Consider the following 21,152-nt stretch of genomic DNA (forward strand, 5'->3'; position numbering starts at 1 on the left):
CCAAATATTTTTTAACAAAGTTTTAACTTGAGCTATAGATGCTAAAACATGAAATGAGCACAGTAGAAGGATGATGAGGCTATTGATTTATTCCACACACATTATTTGCAGAACATGCACCAAGCCATTAAAATGAAATAGAAGATTCATGGCCTAACCATTCAGTGCTTCTTGTCTACCAAACTAAGGAGTCTGAATCTATAATGAGCAGGAATGTCATGTTCACTTTTATTGGATACAGCAAGCCCTAATGAGATGGATGCTAAAGAATGTGCCTTAACGATAGAACTGGTGTCTCTGGTAAGCACTTGTGACCATGAGACCATGACAGTAATGCTCGCCTTGATGGTCAGTTAAAGGATGCAAGGCAGAACGCTTCTCCCAGTTATGATTTACCGTACTTACACTCTGGCTCAGGGTCGGACCATGCAGTGCTGACATTTAGAGCATCACACTACATCTCTCATGTTTGTTGTGTGGACATACCAAGTTACTTCACCAATGAGTGTTAAGGTTTTGGTGGAAAGCCCATATCACTGCCAAACCTAATGGTCAGTGGTTTGTGTGTCAAATGTTAAAGGTCTGGGACCTAACTCATGAACAACTTGGGAAGAGACCTCTCTGCAATTAGAACAAGAACACAGTAGGGCTGCTAACAGTCAAAGGGAAAATAAGCCCACTAATAGATATGGGTATGGATGTTCAGATGATTATAAACCTGAGTGCTTAGTAAATATCATGTCTAGAACCCAGTTAGTTAAGTTGAATCTGACTAAAACGCTGCAGAAATTGAAAATGCATATTTATTCTTTTGGTTGTGTGATGGCACTTTCCCTGCTTAAAACTATCACCATGCCTGTTTGTCATGGTGATGGTACACTATAAGCTAATTTGAACGGTCTGCGGGATATTCTAAGTAAGTATGGCTGCATCTCTGTCATGCCATTGGGTATACGAACTGGCAGCAAATATGCAACTATGCGATTCTATAACCCTAACAACACTCTAGTACCAAAACAGAATACATTTTCATTTGAGGTCAAAGATTTGAAAATGGATAGGCAGAACTGGAAGAGGAAGTAAGAAAGAGGCCAAGGCCTTACTGCCAGGATGTTGCAATGGTAATAACCTGAAATCCGCCAAGCAGCTTGATCAGATGTAGCAATGCACTATCATGTTTGTGTAAACAGAGTGGTTAAGAGGGAACATCACCCCAACTCAACTTTAGACAAGTGTATCCTAACAAATGTTACCTGCCAATCTGTGGTCTCAATACTGAGAAGCTGGATAAAAACTATTGCGAGATTTTTGCTATTACATTTTCGACTCATGTGGACTCCTCAGATGCAATATTAGCCATCAGGAGAAGATTTTTACATTAAAAACTGTAATGCTTTTTTGCAAGTGATGATATTCTAGTAAGGGAAGGCCAAACCCTCCTGAACAGTTCTGGGCTGTGAGTTGTACTTTGGACTGGAGGCTTCTTCAGTTCATTTAAGATCAGAAGACCTGAGTTCAGATTATCACAATGTTGATGTCATCAAGAATGCAACAGCTCCTAGCATCATCTCTGTAGTATGCATTTTGCAATGCCTGGTAATTGAATGTGGCTACTTCATTCCAAATCTCAACACAGTCACCCAGGCACTGAGGGAGCTGCTCAAGTCAATTATTGAGTGCACCTGGGATGTACACAAACAGTTTTGAATGTCCATACATGAAAAATGCTCTGCTAGTGAACAGCAGGATAGTGTGCTCTAACCCTGTCAAGGAAATAAAGCTGATCCTTGACACTAGACAGTGTGGTCTAGAAGCTGTACTAATGCAACAGTCCATGGACAATAATGACCAGTACATTCCATTTGTTAGTTGAGCACTTAAGTCCACTCAGAGGAGGTATTAACACGCTGAATTTGAAGTAGTTGCCAAATTGTGTGGGTAGCAACACCTTCAAGTGTATCTCAATGGCCCTCAATTTACAGTGATCTTAGATCACAAGCCAATTTCACAGGTTCTACCAATAGACAAATTGTGCTTCATCTACAGAGCCTAAGTTCCACAGTAGCCTAATTCCCTAGAGCAACAAATCTGGTTGCTTTTTTGTCCTGTTACCCTCAAGAAGCAATCTAGGTTGAAATAAAGGGGGCGAAAAGAGTGAGGTTAAGATTTGTTTTTCAGTGGACCAGATGCTTCTGAAAGTTTGTTCATGCATAAATGGTTCAATCTAGTTTTCAAGACCAATAATTTCAATTCTCTTTAGGAATCACATTCCTGGGATGGAGCTTCCACTGAATGCATTTGTCAATGTCACACAACAGCTTTCACTGTCAGAAGGTGACCTGCTGCTAAGAGAACTAGCATGCATGATGAAGACCAGTGCATGATCAGTAAATGAAATAGTGCCCTGTCATAGAGGAAATGGTGGATAATGTAGTGACATTATGTGTACTCTGCCATGTTGCTGGGCCAGAAGATCAATATAGTCCACATATTTCTAGCAAATAGTCCAACCCCTGGCAAAGGATGTTAAGAGACTTACATTCGCTTTTAAATAGGCAATATATTCTTGTGTTAATTAATGAATAGTCAAAGTATTGGATGACTGAGTTCATACAGTCAATAGTAGCTGATGACTAACTTCCTTATATAGAGAAAATACTAAGAGTATATGATCTATCAAAATACATGCTTTTTATTTCAATGATATGCGGTTCTACTATTCCTTGGCACAGTTAGGCCCTAGGGTGGCCAGAAGGCCTGGGGTGTGGAACAATGAGTCTGAATAGTTTTAAATAAAATGCATATGCCTAGCACAAACAATGAAACAAGACATTCATCAAGACAAATGAATGGCCTTATTTAGATGTCTCATTGTTACTGCACCTCCCAAATTCATCCACCAAGTGCCTCTTCATTTTACTTGTTTATAATCAACCTATGACCTTCAGGATACTAGATCACGTGTTAAAGGTGCCTAATCAACTGGACCACTGTGTTATTGAAGAAGATTGGCAAACACAGATAGAACTTTTAAGAAAGGCATGCTTGCTTCCTCTCTCGCTCACTCAGGCTGATGACAATAGCAGCCTGCTTCAAGAAAGTGGACGGATTTCCCACATCTAGTTTAGTTTTTCAGTTAACAAACAAAAGTGTTTATCTCTGTTTTTGTGCAGTGAGACTCAGAAGAATATAATTAACTGCACATGTAATACCATGGCAGGCAAATGCCAACAGAAGGTTCTGTCTGTGATGTGCCCAATGCAAATATTCATGCTTACCAATTCCCTCAAAATATTATGCAGTGGAAGAACAGCTTTCTGGGATTATACACAATAAATTGCAAAGTGTGAATTTAATAAGCTGTGTTTTATCCAATATTTGTTTGCTTTCAAGTTGTTGGAGGTAAAAGGAAACCAAGCCTAAATCACTTTTATAGACTTTTATATGAAGATGGATTATGCAGTTCTCAATTCTTCCAACCTTCAAGCAGCTCGTGTGAGACTGTGAGACTGAAAAAATTAGTTTAGAACAAAGTTGTCTCAAGAGGCGTGTCTCTAAGCACCTCTAATTGGACAGAGATAATTTGCACTCATGATGACTTGTCGGAGGATGTTTCAGAAAGTCTTGTGAATCACAATATGTTTTTCTTTTAACTTCTGTCTTTAAATAGCAGGGAATCTGAATATTATGAACTGTTTACTGAATGATGCAGTATACTTTGTGCTGTATGTCTACAATGAACTATGTGAATGCTATTTAAAGATACTTCAAAGGGATGATTTTGAATTTACTATTTTATTTTGTACAAGTCACTTTCACCACTGAGGTGGCAACATGATAACAACTAGACAAAACAGACAGTTACATATTTTAAGGCTGCTTTACTCTTGATGAACAATATGTTTTTGACTTTCTTCAAATTGAGGTCCTCTGTGATCCCTTTGATGAAATATTTGAATTCTGATCTACAATGTAAAGGTGTTGACTGCAAAACATCTTGCATCAGTGAATACTTTGTTAACATATGGAACTTTCATGAGCATGGCTGTAGATGAACAGAATGGATCTACTGGTTGACATGTCTTAAAGCAGGTACAGGATGTCAAAGTGGCTTTCAAATGGGTACTTATTCTACAGGTTTAGGAGTAATATGTTCTTTCTTTCAGAGCCGTAACAATAGCTGATCCACATTATGTGTGTGGTTTCTGCAATCCTATATTTAGGCCCTGTATATGGTAATGTTTCTGTTGTTAAAGTTTGATAAATAAGTACTTTAAGCACCATTTTATATAATCAGAATGGAGCAGGAATTGCAATATGTTTTTATCAGAATGCTTGTAAAGTAGTAATATGTACTTTAACAGAATTGAATAGGGTATAAGCTAAAGACTGGCATTCAGTGGCACACCAGTCTTTTGACTGCAGTAGCTGGTGTGTGATTGCAACTCAATGTTGGGATACAGGAAATCATTTTGTTATTTAAGATCACCACTTCAGTTTTATTTCCACTTAAGTTCTGCCTGTTTAGATGCATCTATTCTTGCAAAGTTTGCATAAATTGTTAAACCTGCATTCTTGTGTTCCCCTTGTATACATGTTATCTGGCAAGAGAATTCAATGCACCTGAGTATGGCATGACCTCAAATGAATGAATGAGCATAGCCATTAGTCATAATTAAAAAATGTCAAAAAGCAATAATGAAAGGGTCGTTTCTTGTGTCACCACATTGGAGTTTTGTTGTGTCAGTAACTGAAAAGTAATCAATGATACACTTCAATTATGAAAAAGTCATCCTAAATCCCAATACTTTCTGAAACATGGTAAAGAGGACCGGATGGGTAATAATGTTTAATTCTGCTTAAATGTTTACAAGTATAAGTATCTGATCATCAGTCATCATCCAAATGCCATGTGGCAAATCTCTACAATGATTTTCATATAGATTATTATACTACACAAAGGTATTTAACTGAGTTGCAATTATTCTTTCAAATGTTTTGGGAGTGAGGACTATTCTGATAGTCCAATACATATTTTTACCTCAAATTAAATAGCATTTTTTTCTTTTTTAGCAGCAGTAGCATGATTGCTTGATTCGTGCCAACTGTGGCTCAGGCTACTTTCAGAGAGGCAATACGAATATAAGCAGATCCTATAAATCCAGTGATACCTGAATATCACTGGTAGACAAGTTTCCAACTGTGTACATTTCATGGTGGTTAAGAGTTTACGTAATTGAATTTCAGAGACTGATTAAACTATTGTCTGTTACTTCATCAATATCATTTTAACTAGACTCAATAGGTTCAACTTTCCAGTTGTCTTCTTGTTGATATTATACACCTTGGCCATAGAGAATGACTTGATCATCCACCCGTCCAATGGGATATATGTACTGCTATAGATGGTGGCCTTCTCAGAGATAAAGAGGAAGTCTATGGTATGTTCCTATAATGGGCTTGGCAATGCTATAATTGTTTAAACTAAATGCTTGCAAAGGTTTTAACTCTGCCCACAAAGTCAGCATAATTCAAAGAAACAATGCTTTGGCTCAGCTAAGTGAAGTTGCCAGTTTCTTCTAATGTGAAGATTTACAGGTCATGGTCTATACTAATGGGCTGCTTTTTAGCAGCATGATGTCTTATCTGTGAAAAGAAGGGCATCTTGGGGGTTCAAAATAGCCACTGATTAAAAGGTGTGGCGGGGATAGGGAGGAGGATGGAGCACCAATGGATGGAAGGTTTAGAATAATTATTCCATTTTAATACAGGAATGTTTTTATGGTGAAATGATAACATGACTGCAATAAACTCATCAATTTGCATGACCATTAAGGGTGGCTGAAACTGCATAACTTGTTTCCTGTAAAAAATTCTGCCTAAAAAGGTGTTGCAAAATTACAGTATTAATCTGAATTGTGATTTGCTGGTATATTATATGACACTTTTCATAAGAGCATGCACTTTGGGTAAAAAAGTATTGCAAGATACTGGCTGGAAAATGCCACAACACACATAAAGCCTCTATTTTTGTTATAGATGAAAAAGCACCGCTGCGAAAGTAAGTATCCACAACTCGTTGGAAAGTAATAATTTGTTGAACAGTTCTCATAAATACAGACGCTGAATCATGAAAAATGATGAAAAAATGATGAAATTCAATGTTCTTTTAATAGTCCATATAAACACCAGCCAACGCATTTCGTTCTGTTACCAGAACTTCTTCAGGGCGCAATTAATTTCAAGACGTAGAGTATTTCCAATCCGAAATCCTCATCCAAAATGTATACTTTTTATGTTGGGTTTACCTCACTACGATTGACCCATACCGTTGAGTTTTATCAAGTGGTTTTCGAAATTGGAGAGAACTTGTTTGTTCGATATGGAACAAGGTATTAACCTTTTCAGTATGAGAAAAATCTCCTTCACTGCTTGAAGATAGTCCCTCCTCTATTCGTGTTCCGAATCCCAAAAATAGTATCACCTTATGGCAGTTGCCCGTAGGGTCAGTACATCATCCTCCTCGGTGGCGTCTCGAGTTTCCGACGCGTGTATCAATCCAACTAAAGCCTCTGCCTTCTACACATCTTTCGTGCACAAACATAAGCAAAATTGTGTAAATTGTAATTTTAAAGTAAGTTTGGGAAACCTGTGAAAACCAGAAATTATTCAAATTTTGCCAGTGTAATTAAAATTTCCAACAGGCCTAATGAATGCCTTAAATACTTTGAAGTTTTCTGGACCCTGTTTTTGTATTGGGACATTCTGCATGATGACACAGCAATTCAGTACCACAGTACATGTGTTCTGGTGAACAACTGTACAACGCAACTTTTACATCGCAGAGCCTTTACAACGCAACCATTACAACGCAAACTATTACAGCGCATTGCTCTGGGGGGCGTTGTAGGATAGGGAGTAGGTTAATTTACTATCCAATAACCTTCCCTAGTGTCCACGGGGACTGGAGTTGGAATAGTAAATTAAACTATTCACTATCCAGCACCCCAAAGCACTATGCGTTGTAATGGACTGCGTTGTAATACTTACGTTGTAAAGGCATGCGATGTAAATGCATGCGTTGTAATGTCATACATCCATGTGTTCTGATCCTAAAATGTCATTGATAAAATTGGTGTCACCCAATTAGTCCTGTAAGGCCATAGTAGATGGAGCAGAACATGTATCAATGGAATAGGAGATAGATGTCACCTATAGTCTACAGTGTGCTTTTACATAATTCATACATATTACAAAAAAATATGACTATCTTAAGAATCACTGTGCTCTAGCTATGCTGCTGTTTAAAGGCAATGTGGTAACAGGTAGCAAAACAAAATTCCCGTGCCATGTAGGAAAACTTATTTTATATATCAATAAGTCACCCAAAAGTACATACTGTAAGCCCAAAAGGGAGAATGCTTAATATATAGAAGAGTGGCATACTATATAATTAAAAAGTGTGCCCTCAAAGTGACTAAATGCCTAAAAGCTTTCATTGTAGAGGTCCAGCTATATTTCAAACAGGACTGCCCTAGGTATAATTAAAATATGTAACTTCCTATATCTGCTTAGGAAAATGCCCGTAAAGTAATTCTCATTTATTTCTTGCTTAATTTTCAAAATCTGACTTAGTAGTGGAATCAGATTTGTATTAACCTATGTGGAAAGTAACTTTATAAAAGTGTACTTAAGGCTTCTGAGCCAGAACTGGTGTGAAATCAGCTCTACCGATCACCATACCTCCAGAACTGAGAACAGAATACAATTCCTTGAGTAGGAGAGTTAAGGACCCTGGCTTACAAGACAATGGCTTTCATCTGAGTCCAAGGAAGACAGGAGACAGGGTAGTGTTAACTGATTATCCCAATGCAGGGATTGACTACGTGGGAGTGGAAATGAACATCTGGCAGAGCAAGGGACAGCCTTAGCACTACCTTTTAGACTTTGAGATGCCAAGAAGGGCTACTCCTATAATTCACAGGACCCTCATAGACAGCCAGGCTTTATTAATAGTGGGGGAGAGAACCAGTTTGAATCTTTTTAAGTAGGAGGAGGTCTTATCTAAATCCTAAAGTTGCCAAGAAGCTGAAGATAGGCCTGTCTGGTGGCAGAAGGGTTGGGACTTACTGAAACAGGGACTCCTGGGTAGTTTTAAAGTAGGGCACAGAGGATATGCTGCAAATGGAGATAGCAGGACTGCAAAAAAATAGTAAGGATTGTGTGGCAGAATTCCTCCAATCACTGGCCAGTGTACAGTATAAATCTGGCACCTCAACCATCACCACCACTCTGTCTGTACAAGAAGTCCCTTCTAGTAGTAAATTCTTTACTCGTGGCTACTGCTGAAATAATAGGAATAGGAAAAATCACTTGAGGGCCCAAGAACCTCTGAATCCTACTGCTGTCAAAGGGTAAAATTGGTGGCCTCCTGTTTGCCTACTTCAGGGACACAAAAAAACAGAAGGACTCCTAACTCTAATAAAGGACCTGCTTCCCACAGAGGACTGGACCCTGCTTGAGACCTGACTGAAAAGAGATGCCTAGAAGACTGCCTTAATGAATTAGAGACACACATGCTGACCAGAAGGAACTTTTCCAGACCCCTGCAAATAAAGGCCTGATTTAGAGTTTGACAGATGGGTTACCCCAGCACAAAAGTAATGGATAACCTGTCTGCCTTATTGCAATACAATAGGATATAAGGCACTTGTACTAAAGGTGGATGGGATATGCGTCACATATGTGACGGATTAATACATCTTCTAAACTCTTAACTAAGCCCTCAGTAATTTTTTAGACCTCTGAAGGACCAGAACAATGAGTTGAAGTGTAACAACGGAGGTCTCACCCAAAGAGGGCAAGAAAAACTGGTTTGTCACACACTCAGCATATTCCTACTGATGTGTGAAACTCGTGTAGTTTGCTGTACCATAATTATGTGAAATTACTGCAAAATTGATTACAATTATGCAAATTTATACGAAATAAATCTCACACCGCAAAATTCACCTTGAAAATGTAACTTCAAGTTGATTTCTGGTCTCTCACGTTCGAAACACTGCTGCCTGCATTTGGAGTTGTAGTTTCCTGCTCAAAATGACCTTAACAGTCCACTTGGGTAAAAAATCTACCCAAAATGTTTGTTGACTTCCCATGGTAAAAGAGCTGCTGCTCGTGTTCCAAATACTGCGGCTCATGTTTGGATTTGCCATTTCATGCTCAAAATTACCCGAACGGCCCACCCAGGTAAAACAGCTACCTGAAATGTTTGTTTACTGACAGTGTTAAAAAGGAACTGCAGCTTGTGCTAAAAATTTACCCGAATGTTACATTTTGTGTTACAATTTCTCCCCAAACATACTTCTCATTTTGGAACGTGCTGTAGTGGCATAATCTCTGTAAATTTGCATAAATTTCACTATGCAAAATTACCAAATGATACCAATTACACTGGCATAACTATCATTTTTCCTAGGCCTACTTATTACCATGCTGAAAATTGGTTCAGTGGTTAAGGTATCTATTCTTGTTGAACCTGCCTAGCTACAGCCGCTGGCCTTGTCCTAATGGAAGTCACTTAGTCTGAAGCCTGCAAATCTATCCAACCAACTCTTGACAGAAGCGAAATCTGACTTCACCTCGCTTAGAGCTTTTGCCACCAAAACCAAAGGATTCAGTGGAAAACTAATGATGTATTCGCCACAGACTTTGACACTGGAAGATTTTCACTTCAATTTCAGAGATAAAGTTTGATAGAAAAATCCTTGTCAGGGAGGACCCACTTGATGTACCTGACCTCCACTCTATTGTGCGTGGCCTGAAACTGCACCTAGGTTCCAGTCACCACTAAATGGTGATTTACTTTCTCTAGGCACTTTTTGCCTTAAAACCTTAAAGCAAATTATACTTATAGTTCCCCTTATCCAATTTTTATGATCTTGGCGTCTTTTTGCTCATTCATTATTTTGTCGATTTTTAATTACTGGTAGGGAATTTTATTGTGTTTTGATCTATTCTTTCAAATTCAGAACACATTTCTCTGCTGATTGCCTGCTCCTTGTGTCATAGAAACCATGGTTTATGCAGAGAGTTTCTCAAAATTATTTCTTTAGCTAACCAGATTGCTTGCATCCATTTGATAGAAGTACCACCTCCTAAATTAATAACAGAAGTTTCTCGATATTCTGGAATATTGCAACTGCACAAAGGTGCTATAAACAGATTTTACATAATCAAAGTTTTTCTGTACTTTACGTTATTTTAAATGGTTTTGATGAGCATCAATGTGTGCCATCCTTATGACAAACTGTTTATCTAGAAGAATAAGTAGTTTTTCCATACCTGCTTGACTTAGGTTTGTTTGTCTTTGTTTATTCACGAGTGCCTGCAGTTTCTCTATATTTTTGTGAATTGATATATTTCTTTGAAAGTAATTGCTTTTCCTAATAGCATATATGAATGTTTTTGTCAGAATCCTTAAGTATATATTTAACAGTTATGGATATCTCATTTGTGAAGCCTTGATCAATAAGGTGATTTGCAGGCCGGACACATTTTATGCAGGTAAACCTTCTGATGGAAATGTTTTTTATTGAGATGTGAGTGAATTAACTTTTCATGAATCTGTGGGAAGGCAAAGTGAAAATAAAATTATTGGTTTTCATTTGGGGCACAAAAGAAGATCTATGCCCTTTTTCATTTTTAATGCTCCTAGCCTATGTCTACTTACATATTGGACTAACTAACACAAGCTGTGACATGAGTTTCATACTCATTGGTGTTTTTAGTGGATTTCACATGAGCTTTTTAAGTGTCAGAATAATTGCATGCTGTCTTTTAGAACTGGCTAACCAGCACCTTTACCACCATGCCCGTAGTATGTTGAGATGACTCTAGTGCAATACAGTTTAACAGGAAAAAACAGCTAGACAACATGCTGAAAGTCAATACAAGTACCTAATAATCAGGCTTCAAAAGATGAAACATATTGTTCCTTCTCTATGTTTACATATGGCCATAAATAATTACACGTATAACTCTGAATCGCCACGGTAAGATTAAATCAATCATTAGGTTTCAAGAACTGACCAAAAGCAACAAATCAATTACAATGGTGCTCACAGTAAAGAGGAATTTTCAAGAATGTTCTACACAGAGCACAACCCCACCAATTACCCACCATGGAATAACACTGGCAGAAGTTCACCATGACCCACAATTGTAGAACACCAATGAATCAAGGTGGAAATCAGAAAAGTTATAGTAATTCTACTTGTGAATACTTCATTTGAAGGGAGAACAGTGAGCCGCCGTTTGTCTTTCCCAAGTATTTGTGCATGAATTCCACATGATTTTTCTCTCACAAGTTTTAAACCACAAGTATTTCAAAAGTATTTCAAAAGACATGGACTTAGGATTCAGTGTCTGTAGAAACTGCTACACAGAGGAGCCTTGCCAGATTAACAACAACATTAGTCATTTCTTCTGAAAATGTATAAATCTTCTGGAAATATTTTATTTCAGTACTGAGGGCTGTACTGTATATTATCAGTTACTCTGGGTGTTTGGATTTGCATATCAATGCTATTTAGACATTGTCTAATAAAGAAATTTGCTGCATGAATTAATCTTCCCAAATATTTTCCTAAGAATGTGTGGCATAATGTTACTAATTTTTAAAACAAACAGATATTCAGTATTTCTTAATAAAATTATTATACTACTTCAAATGGCATGCAAACATAGAAGAATACCAAAGATTGATACCTTCAAAGCACGGGTAACATAATGGACTCTACACTTTAGGGAACACAATCACATTAAAATGAAAATGTTACTAGCAAGAATCTGGGTCAGAGACAATACTTGCTGAAGTCTCTCTAGTGCCTTTTATGGCAGACATGACAGCCAATCCTGATCCAGACTTTGCTCACGCTCTGTAGAAAAGAGAAAGTCTGATCATCACATTTAAAATTTAAACAAATGTCTTCCAATCAAGCACAACAACAAGCTTCTGCTGACAAGAAAGAGTGTAACAATAGATGCAGAGGTCGACTGGCCATCTCTTGTTCAAACTCTACATGTTAATGATGGTGCACTTACAGTCACACGTACCACAAGTTTGTACAGAAAACATTTGCTTTCGACATAGCAAATGTTTTTTAAGCTTCTTGAAAGACAAGCAGAGTCTGGTTGGGGCTGACTGTCATGTACCCAAGGTAGTGGTGACTAGCAGACACTGCATCCCACAGTTTGCTGTGGATGATGGTAAACTCCAGAGGCAGGCCAATAAACACAAAGGTCATGAGTAGGGGCGGGGAAAGGAGCAGTTTCACACACAAAGCCAGTCACAACTATATGCACAAACCTGCCTGGTACTGTAAAACCTTATATCCTGCTTCAAAGTGTCATTGTGTTGAAATTCTAAAAGCTTCTCCCTGCACAGACTTCTTTGGGGCCTTGTCACAGTGATTTATTAAATTCACTTTATTTAATAAAATGCACCAGTAATCCAGTCCACGCAGTTGAATGCCTTTTTCCGATAAATGTGCAGCATATGACTCAGGCATTGAAACTGAACCTTTCCAAATGACACCCTGGAATTTTATCTGCACACTTTTCACACATGACCTGGGTCCATGTGACATATACACCTTTTTAAGAGCAAATGTGAAGCTGGCAAATTTCTGGCACTCCAGGTTTGCATTATCTCTTAAGTTGCCCAAACTTTTTTTCACATATCTACATGCAACTTAGAGCGGTGCTAAACCCGCCAGTCTAAACATATTGAATTATGAGGTATGATAGCAGCAAAAAAGATTCAGTTCTAAATAAGGGTAGTTTGTGATACATACACACAAGAATGCATTTGAATGATCATTACTGTTAACTCGGGCCTGTGTACCACAAACAAAAGTCTAGCACCCAATCTCTTGGCATCTCACATGTGTGAGAACATAGTGCCAATGATTCTGAGCACCTCATATTGGAAAATTATTTGTTTCACTGAAAAGTTATAACAGCACAAATGTCTTCCTGAATTTACACAGAGCGGTGATATCTCGCTCACTAAGGGCATGGATATAATAATATAATATTTTAATATGAGTTACATTGACTAAAGACTAAGGTGATAGCATATTTATCTCTTTGAAGGGCAAGCTGTTCTGAGAAAAAAGTTTTTTTAATTGACTGGGATAAATGTTTTTTTTGGGGAAACAATATCAAAGCTTTATAGCACAGCCTCGAAAGGGAACAAACACTTACATTTTACTGTAATCTTCTCTCTTCTACAAGTGCTGTAATATGATTTCTTGATTAAAAAGCAATTAAGAAACCAGTTGACTTTTCTTAATGTTTTTTTTTACTGGCGCAACATATAACATAATGAAATGTAGTCCTTGCTGCAGTCAGGTTTTACAGTATTTGATGGAGGTACAGATGGTGGAGTTTACCAGCACAGAAGGCCCTAAGCAGACTGTGGGATGTGTGCAATAATAAGGTGTAACCGATGTACCTTGCTGCATGAGAGCTCCAACGCCAAACCAGAAACTATTTAGTAAAGTAAAATTGTTTTCCACCACATCTGAGTCAGGGTTGCACGGATGGGGGTTATACCACTCATAGGGTGTAAACCTGTGGTAGTTAACAGAAACAGTTTGTAAACGTCAGATAAATGCACACAACACCAGCAAACCTGCTGAACAATGCAGAAAACAAAGAGGTTAATGAAGGAAAAAAAGGCAGTGTTAAATGCTAGGTTTGTAAACACACACAGCAGCAGCAGAGAGCAAGCAGCACTGCAATGCAGAAACATGACACATTTGGTGCAGAACATATTTCTTTAATCCTATTGCAATTTGGACAGTAATCCTCACATGCAAGATTGCTCTGTCTCAGCATTTCCAACCACTCTGCGAGGCAGATAAACTAATCGGCAGCAAGCCGGAGAGAAAGTCACAGCTCCTCTGGTTAATCTCACTTGGGGCAGATAAAGAAGTAGGGAGGATTTGACATATATGGCTCCCAAAGTTCCAATATACTGAGATGTGCGCTCGGGTTGGCGTTTCATTAGGCATGCCTAAACTGTGTTGAAAATGCTCATTTGTTGTGGCTCGAGAACTGCTATGCTTGGGGCACGTGGGGCTTCAAATGTGACATTTATACGGTTTTATATATTTAAAGGGGCAACCCAGTGCAGAGAAGCAAAAGAGTTCTCTTTGCCAAGCTCTCCCTCTCCAACAATCATCAACAATAAGCATTCCAGAATGTTCCTTTGTTTGATGATGTCAGCTTGGGTTTTCAGAGGCATTGTGAAGTCATTCACCAGAAGCCCCTTTTAACCCCTTCCACGCGGGGCTAATTCCCACGCGGTATGGGGGGGGGCGCGCGGCGCCGCGGTGCTCGTGACGAGCCCAACTCGTCATGCTGCACAGTGGAGCTGTGCTCATGACGAGCTGGGCTCGTCACAACTCCACCCACTCCAATAGAATGCACAGGCGGGGAATTTGCCGCGCGCGGGCGGGCCTCGGCAGTTATGACGAGCTGAGCTCGTCATGAGCACAGCTCCACTGTGCCTCATGATCAGCTGAGCTCGTCTTAGGCTTGGAAGGGGTTAAGGGGAAGCACATGGACGTTATTTAGGGGTCACCAGAGGTCACTGCTGCGATCCCTGGCATGCCCCTTGTGACCTCTGGCACTGCCTTTATGACCCCTGGGGTCAGTAGTGGCAGGAACAGAAGTAGGTCGTCCTTATAGACCCGTGGGGGCTTCACTCACCTCTTTTTTCGTCAATTTTTTTAATATACTAATTGTGAATAATGGTACATTATTCACTATAAGTTTTAAAAAAATGGAGTGCAAATAGCTGGAATGTGACTTTCTTTGGCATTAGAGGTAAGCAAAAAAAATGTTGTTAAATGTATATATCTTGTGTGTGTCCTTGCAGTTTTGAGTGTATTTGTGTAAGCGAGAGTGTATGTATGTTTGAGTGTGTGCATGTATGAATGCGGGTGTATGTACAAGCCTATTATGTATTTGTAAGTGAAAGTGAATGTCAAGGGGCATGTAAAGTCACTTCCACTACCCCAGGCATTTTTGTGAATTGACATTCATGAGGAAGCCCAATTCTTTTCTGATAAAATATGCAATATGGTTGACCTGACTGGTCATTTGTTTTAATTCACATAAAAAATCAAAATCAAGTAAGCAGCCATGTACCTCTGCAGATATTAACTGTGTGATGTCATCTTGTACTCTTCTAATAATTGTACTTTTGATACACAACGTGTAGTTCATCTCCCGGCCCTTCCTAATTACTCAGATCAACAGTTGAAGCTTGTCAAAGTGGGGAGTGTTCTAACGGGGTGTGACAGAATCCTCACGGATCTCTGTGTAGCCAGATTTTGTGTGGTGCACTTTTTTGTTATGTTTGCATATTTGAGTGAAAGGAAACAACTCCACTTCATACTTTTCGGTGGGAGAGTAGCGGACTGGCCACCTCTTCAGTTCTGGAATACACAGTCTGTTTTATTATGACACTGTCCTCCTTCACTGTTTTAAACGTTTTGTCCTGGGTTGTGGTATCAATGACTCCTCATTTGCATTCATTTTGTGCAATCTACTCCTAACCAACCTAATTCACACCACATCCCTGATCTTTTTAAATGGATGGGTCATCAAGCTATTCCACGTGTGCATTGATAACTAATCGTAACGTATCATTAGACCCTGATGGCCGGCTTGCCAGCCTACCAGGTCAGTGGAGGCAATGGCTACTGCTCCCCTGGTGGAGTACCACCTGTCAAATCTTGTTGTGGTGATTGTTCGGATAGCGGAAAAGCTTTCCCATTGGGAGCTATGATTGTTGTCCCTGTACTACTAACTCTTTTGGTTTTCAACAATAAACTCACAAAGCGGGAGTCTGTTCTTGAAAAATAAAAAATGGCCATTAGGCGCTGGGAGCGCTCTCTCTCTGGGTGGGATCAATTGAATGGTTGCCATGAATGGCCAGAGAAATCTAGAGGTGTCCCACCTTTTTTAGGGTGAGGCAACCATCACCATGATCAGACAGCCCTAGGGCAGATGGGCCGTCAAAGATTTCCGATTTCAGAGCAAGCAGAATCTCTACCACTGGAAAGACTGCAGATCCCTCACCTCTAAATGGAAGGGGTCATGAGTTTGTGGTTTTGTGGCACTGCAGATTTGTTGCAGTGCTCCCGCTCCACCAAACTCTATGTGCCCCACTTGGCATCTTAGAAAAGAGGACGAGAACAAGTGAGATTGGACTACTTTTAAAAATTATGTTAAAGAAAATTGCCATTTTTTTATGACCCAGATTTGCACTGTTGATCCAAACAAATTAAGGGCAATTCAGAAAGAAAGGATAGAAACTGCACCTACAAAAGTACTCCTACGAATGGGGAAGATTTCCTACTTTTTGGAATTTACTAACTGTCCCAGAAGTTTGCTTAGAATTCTGTGCTAAGCACAGGTTTGCAGGTGTACTACTGGGTGAGACATGTGACATACAAAAGTGTTCTCATTTCTCCCAGAACATCTACATCGAAATTTTCCCCCTGGAGAACTCCATTGCTAACCCCACCCTGTTTCACCCATTTCCTACTCAGTGCATGGAAGTTACTACTGTATATTTCTCCACAAAAGTATCAGGGAAATACACAGTAGTAAACCCACTCCATCTTGCCAGTATTCCTGTTGTGAATTTCTCGCATGCATTAATGCAGGTGTTGGCCATACAAATGCATTTGTGAATTCCCCCACTGTGTTTTATTTTGTTACATTATATGAGTAACATAGCAGGTCTGTGTCTAATATTTTTGGTCGCTTGTCACTAGCTGGGCTTTAGTGCCAATTGAACAGGCTTTGTGACTAGCTTTCTACACGAAGACAATGATAGAATTGGTTTGTTCAGTAGCTCCATTATATTTAAAATTAAGACAGAAACATAAGGGAGTTATTGAGGTCATGCGGACACCAGCATGGCAATATGGCCTTAAATACAGAGGCAATGCAGAAACTGGAACAGGCAATGTATGCTTTTCAACTTGATTAGTGAGAATTAAATCATGCTTTACAAAGAGGGTCTAAGTAGAAATAAGTATTTTAGTTGTTCTTTTCATAATGGGGCAATGTGACCACTTACTGGGGACATGTGTGCTTCTCCGGTGAATGTTATTACTGGCATGGTAATAGTCCACAGCAATGTGTATATTGGCCTGACAGCGGTGATTTATGTATTTTATACACCTGGGCATTTTAGAAACAGACACGAAAATTGTATTTTACAAACTGAGGCACTATGCTTATAAATTGTCATAGGAATATGGATTTCACATCCTGGTGACTGTAGATCCTGGTGCTGCAGTGTGTGTTATAAAAACTGCTGAGCCAATATGGACCCCAGCAGGATGATGACGGACAACTCTAACATCTCAGTCGTGTCCTGAACCTTTAGCATCAGTAAAATATCATCATAATTATTATCATTAATGGTTATACAAAAATACACAGACCTAGGGGCACTTGTATAGAAGAGTTCTTGTCTGGTCGCATCATTCTATAAAGATTACGTTGCGTGAATTTGTGGATTAGGAAAGGTTGGATAGCAGATCAAAAGGCATCATGTTACAAAATACAAATTTAAGCCTTGTGGAAAGCAAATGAGTTGCCATTGACTTGAGCTCTTTGACTTAATGTGACTGCCAACAGGGTTTTGCAGCACTAACATAGTATCGATTTAAGATGAACAGGCACAATTCCAAGAGTTACATAAGGGATAAGAGTTGGGTCTTCAAATAGCAGTCTAAAAACAAAGTGAAAACTCAACTAATTCGTATTCATCCAATCCTCAATGATGGAAAAGGTTAATTGAATAATAGCAAACGTATCTTCCACATGAGTTGGAAGCTTGAAGGTAATATGGGTTTTGGTTGTGAAATTATTAAATGGCACTGCGGGGCTCACCAGAGACTTGTCTGGAAATTAAGGCAATTGGAGTGATCCTTGGTAAACTCCACAAGTAATCTGAGCTGCAGCCTTGTAAGATTATTTATATGGACTCAGAAGCATAGATTGCTCAACAAAAATAAAAACTTTACCCGAGTTGTTTATTTCATATCATCACCACATCTTAAAACTCAAAAATGTAGTGGTTGAGCCAATTGATGGCTCCAGAAAAGTAAAACAGCATTATCATAACTGTTGACTAAATACTCATGGATGTTCATTATTTAATACTAAATGTCCGATAAGTCTGTATCTGTCTTGCAGTTTGGCCTAAACATTTTCTTTGTGGCTAGAACATTATTTGATACAAGTAGTGCCTACACCTGATATGTGGCTTCCTTTTTCAAATCTTTTCTTTAAAAAAGGGACATTATGCACTGGAGATACATCTGTGAGGGACAGGGATCTGCAAACCAGTGAGCAAAGGTCATCCTTATAACAATAGATGGGAATTCCAGAGGCCCGGTTTATCTAACTTGAAACACTTTCCCCTCAATCCCTACAGTCATAACGAAATCCATTGTCTTGTTATTCAGTTGGAGTTAAGATGAATCTTGAGGACATTACTTGCATGTACTGTAGTTGAGATATTCTTGCACATTATTTACATTTCTTTAAACATGTTATGAATCTGATATAAATTGGGAGTAACAACCAATTTTACTGGATTATACTGAAATATGTCTGGTGATTTAAGGGTTTTGAAAAGGTTCTTATGAATTTGATCAACCCCATCAGTGTTTTAAAGAAAGATATTCCTTGCAATATGATAAGCATGCAACATTTTCATTCATGTTAGATTCATTTCCTTTGTTATGGATATACTTCTTCCACACAATCTGGTATTTCCTCAACCATACTTTATGATTGCTAAATCCTTGAGTGAACCTCTTCTTTCTAGTTTTGGAGGGTACAAAAAACTGAGATACCACTGAAAGGCAATATTTGCTTGACTGAAAAGTTTGGTTGCCATAATTCCCTAACACTGAGTATTTGTTTCTAATGTTGACATTTGGAAGTAGTTAATCAAATATTACCTTGAAATGTTCAGTCACGTCAAAGATAGTGTGTTTATCTCCCATATGGTTACATTTTATGTTAACATCTATTCATGAATTTCTCTTCTCAGATACGTTGGTACTAGGAAAATGTAACAAATCTAAGGTCTTTATGGGTAGTCCATGACTTATGGCTAGAGTATCAATCTGATCCCGAAAACACAAATAAAAATACCAACATCATGATGGTTTTACTTCAAGAGACACAAATAGAGAACTGAATTAAACTGGTCTGTACAAAAGAATAGTAATCACTAAATGACTGTAAAAATAACAGTCTCTCTGAGGGTTAGTGAGCTCTTGCCATCAAATGAACATAAAAGGAAAAAGCTTCCATTAGAAAATAAAACTTTATGGCGTTATCGTATGAATTACCACATCACCACTTCCAGCTGACTTCAATTTATCTATTTGAATGATGGAATAGGTCACAGGGCAACTACTGAAAAAGATGTGCCAAAGACCTGATTGAGACATGTGTTGAACGCCACTATTGCCTCCAATTAATGAGTAACAGGGAAGAAATTCCCACACACCAATGTAATGGGGTGGAAGTGAAATAGCTTTAGTTTGATCACAATTTGTAGCCAACGCGTATGTTCGCTAGACAAGATGTGGCGATAGTTTGATTTTCAGGTAAAGACTGCGAGACTGTGAGAGAACCTTTATAATCAAGTCATTCTTCTGTATGCACGACCTATTGCTGGTATAATGGATGGCTGCTCTGGAGAGCTGGGAAACAGATTTAATGGGAGCACATTATTAATATTACTTTATCATTCATGTGCTGTGTCTCTGCAAAGTGACAATAGATGAGCGCCGGATAATCCTATGCAAAGAGTTCATCAAGAGAGGGAGAAGATCATGCAGAGAGGCTGCTGTGGCGTGTTTTAACCCTACAGATCCGGTAAAATTGCTCAGGATTGTGGCAAAAAAGGTTACCACCATGGAACGCAAAAGAGCAGATGAGAACTAGCTAGCAAGACGCGGCATACTATCAGGGCCCTACTAGCATATCTTCAGAAGGATACAAGCGGGGTCATTACAGAGCTCTGGCACATCCCACACTTCCGCCCTGTGGCATCACAACCTGTGATGAAGTAAGGAGTCCCAGCTAGTAGGATGAGATGTAACAACCGGGGCTGATTATTATAACTAAAAGGGGAACACAGAGACACTACTACAGCTTTGCACTCATTTGTACTTCTTCCTAACGATCACAAGGAGACGGGTTATTATTTGGGAAGATGGTCAGAGGCACTGAAGCACTTTAGTCAATCTTTTCCCCTTAGCATGGTCCCATAAAGATAGAGTCTGCTTAAAACCCTCTGCATCACAAGAACAAACTCACTAAGACTGGATTCTTCGTCTCCTATTTTGTGCATTTGGGTGGGATGGTATTCTGAAATCAATATTATAAGAACTGAGTTTTAAACTGAAATGTGTCGACTGTTTTATGCTAGTTTTAAAAGTATGAGCATGGAAGATGGCATAAGTTTTATGTGGAACAAAATGAATTTTAACGAATCATGAATTAATCCTTTTTACTGGTTTTAATTAATTTAACGAATAAAATAAAACTTGAAACTATCATAGTGCCAATAAAAGCAGATTATCTTTATCACTGACTGATATTCGTAAAGAGTCCAAGTCTGATTAGAATAAGGAAATGCCATGAACAAGTGCATAGTCTGATAAGCATCCAGATTTTGTTCCAAAGCTTTAGAAGAGTATTTGTTCAGTAATAATTTCGAGACAGCTTCAGTGGCTAAAATGGGGACTCCATACCTATATAACAAATATAATCAATTTTAAATTGATTGTCAAGCTGTAATCCATTAATGCGAGGAGCTACTAATACAGGGACAGATCCTTGGTTATCAGAAGCAGGACCTATGACAGCAGAGATTACATCCGTCAGAGACTAAAAGGAAATATGGATGTCATTTTGTACATCAGCTACAACTTTCAAAGGGAATATCCGTAAGTGATGTAACACAACACTGATAGTCGGGGACAAATTAGTGTAGAGTGTGAGCTTGATGAATCTCTTCTATCACGTTG

The 21,152-nt window shown here is 38.8% G+C and overlaps 1 protein-coding gene across 4 annotated transcripts in view; it reads right to left on the reverse strand.

The window, feature by feature from the left end:
- Positions 1 to 21,152, reverse strand: part of GRIK1 (glutamate ionotropic receptor kainate type subunit 1) — a 970,975-nt gene that overhangs the window by 161,666 nt on the left and 788,157 nt on the right. For all 4 annotated transcript variants that reach the window (XM_078658394.1, XM_078658392.1, XM_078658395.1 and 1 more), the window contains one exon: positions 13,520 to 13,638. In XM_078658394.1, coding sequence (XP_078514520.1) covers positions 13,520 to 13,638 — 119 coding nt within the window. The remainder of the gene's footprint in view (positions 1 to 13,519; positions 13,639 to 21,152) is intronic.

This window comes from Lissotriton helveticus, chromosome 8 (assembly GCF_964261635.1).
Source record: "Lissotriton helveticus chromosome 8, aLisHel1.1, whole genome shotgun sequence".
Taxonomy (NCBI): Eukaryota; Metazoa; Chordata; class Amphibia; order Caudata; family Salamandridae; genus Lissotriton; species Lissotriton helveticus.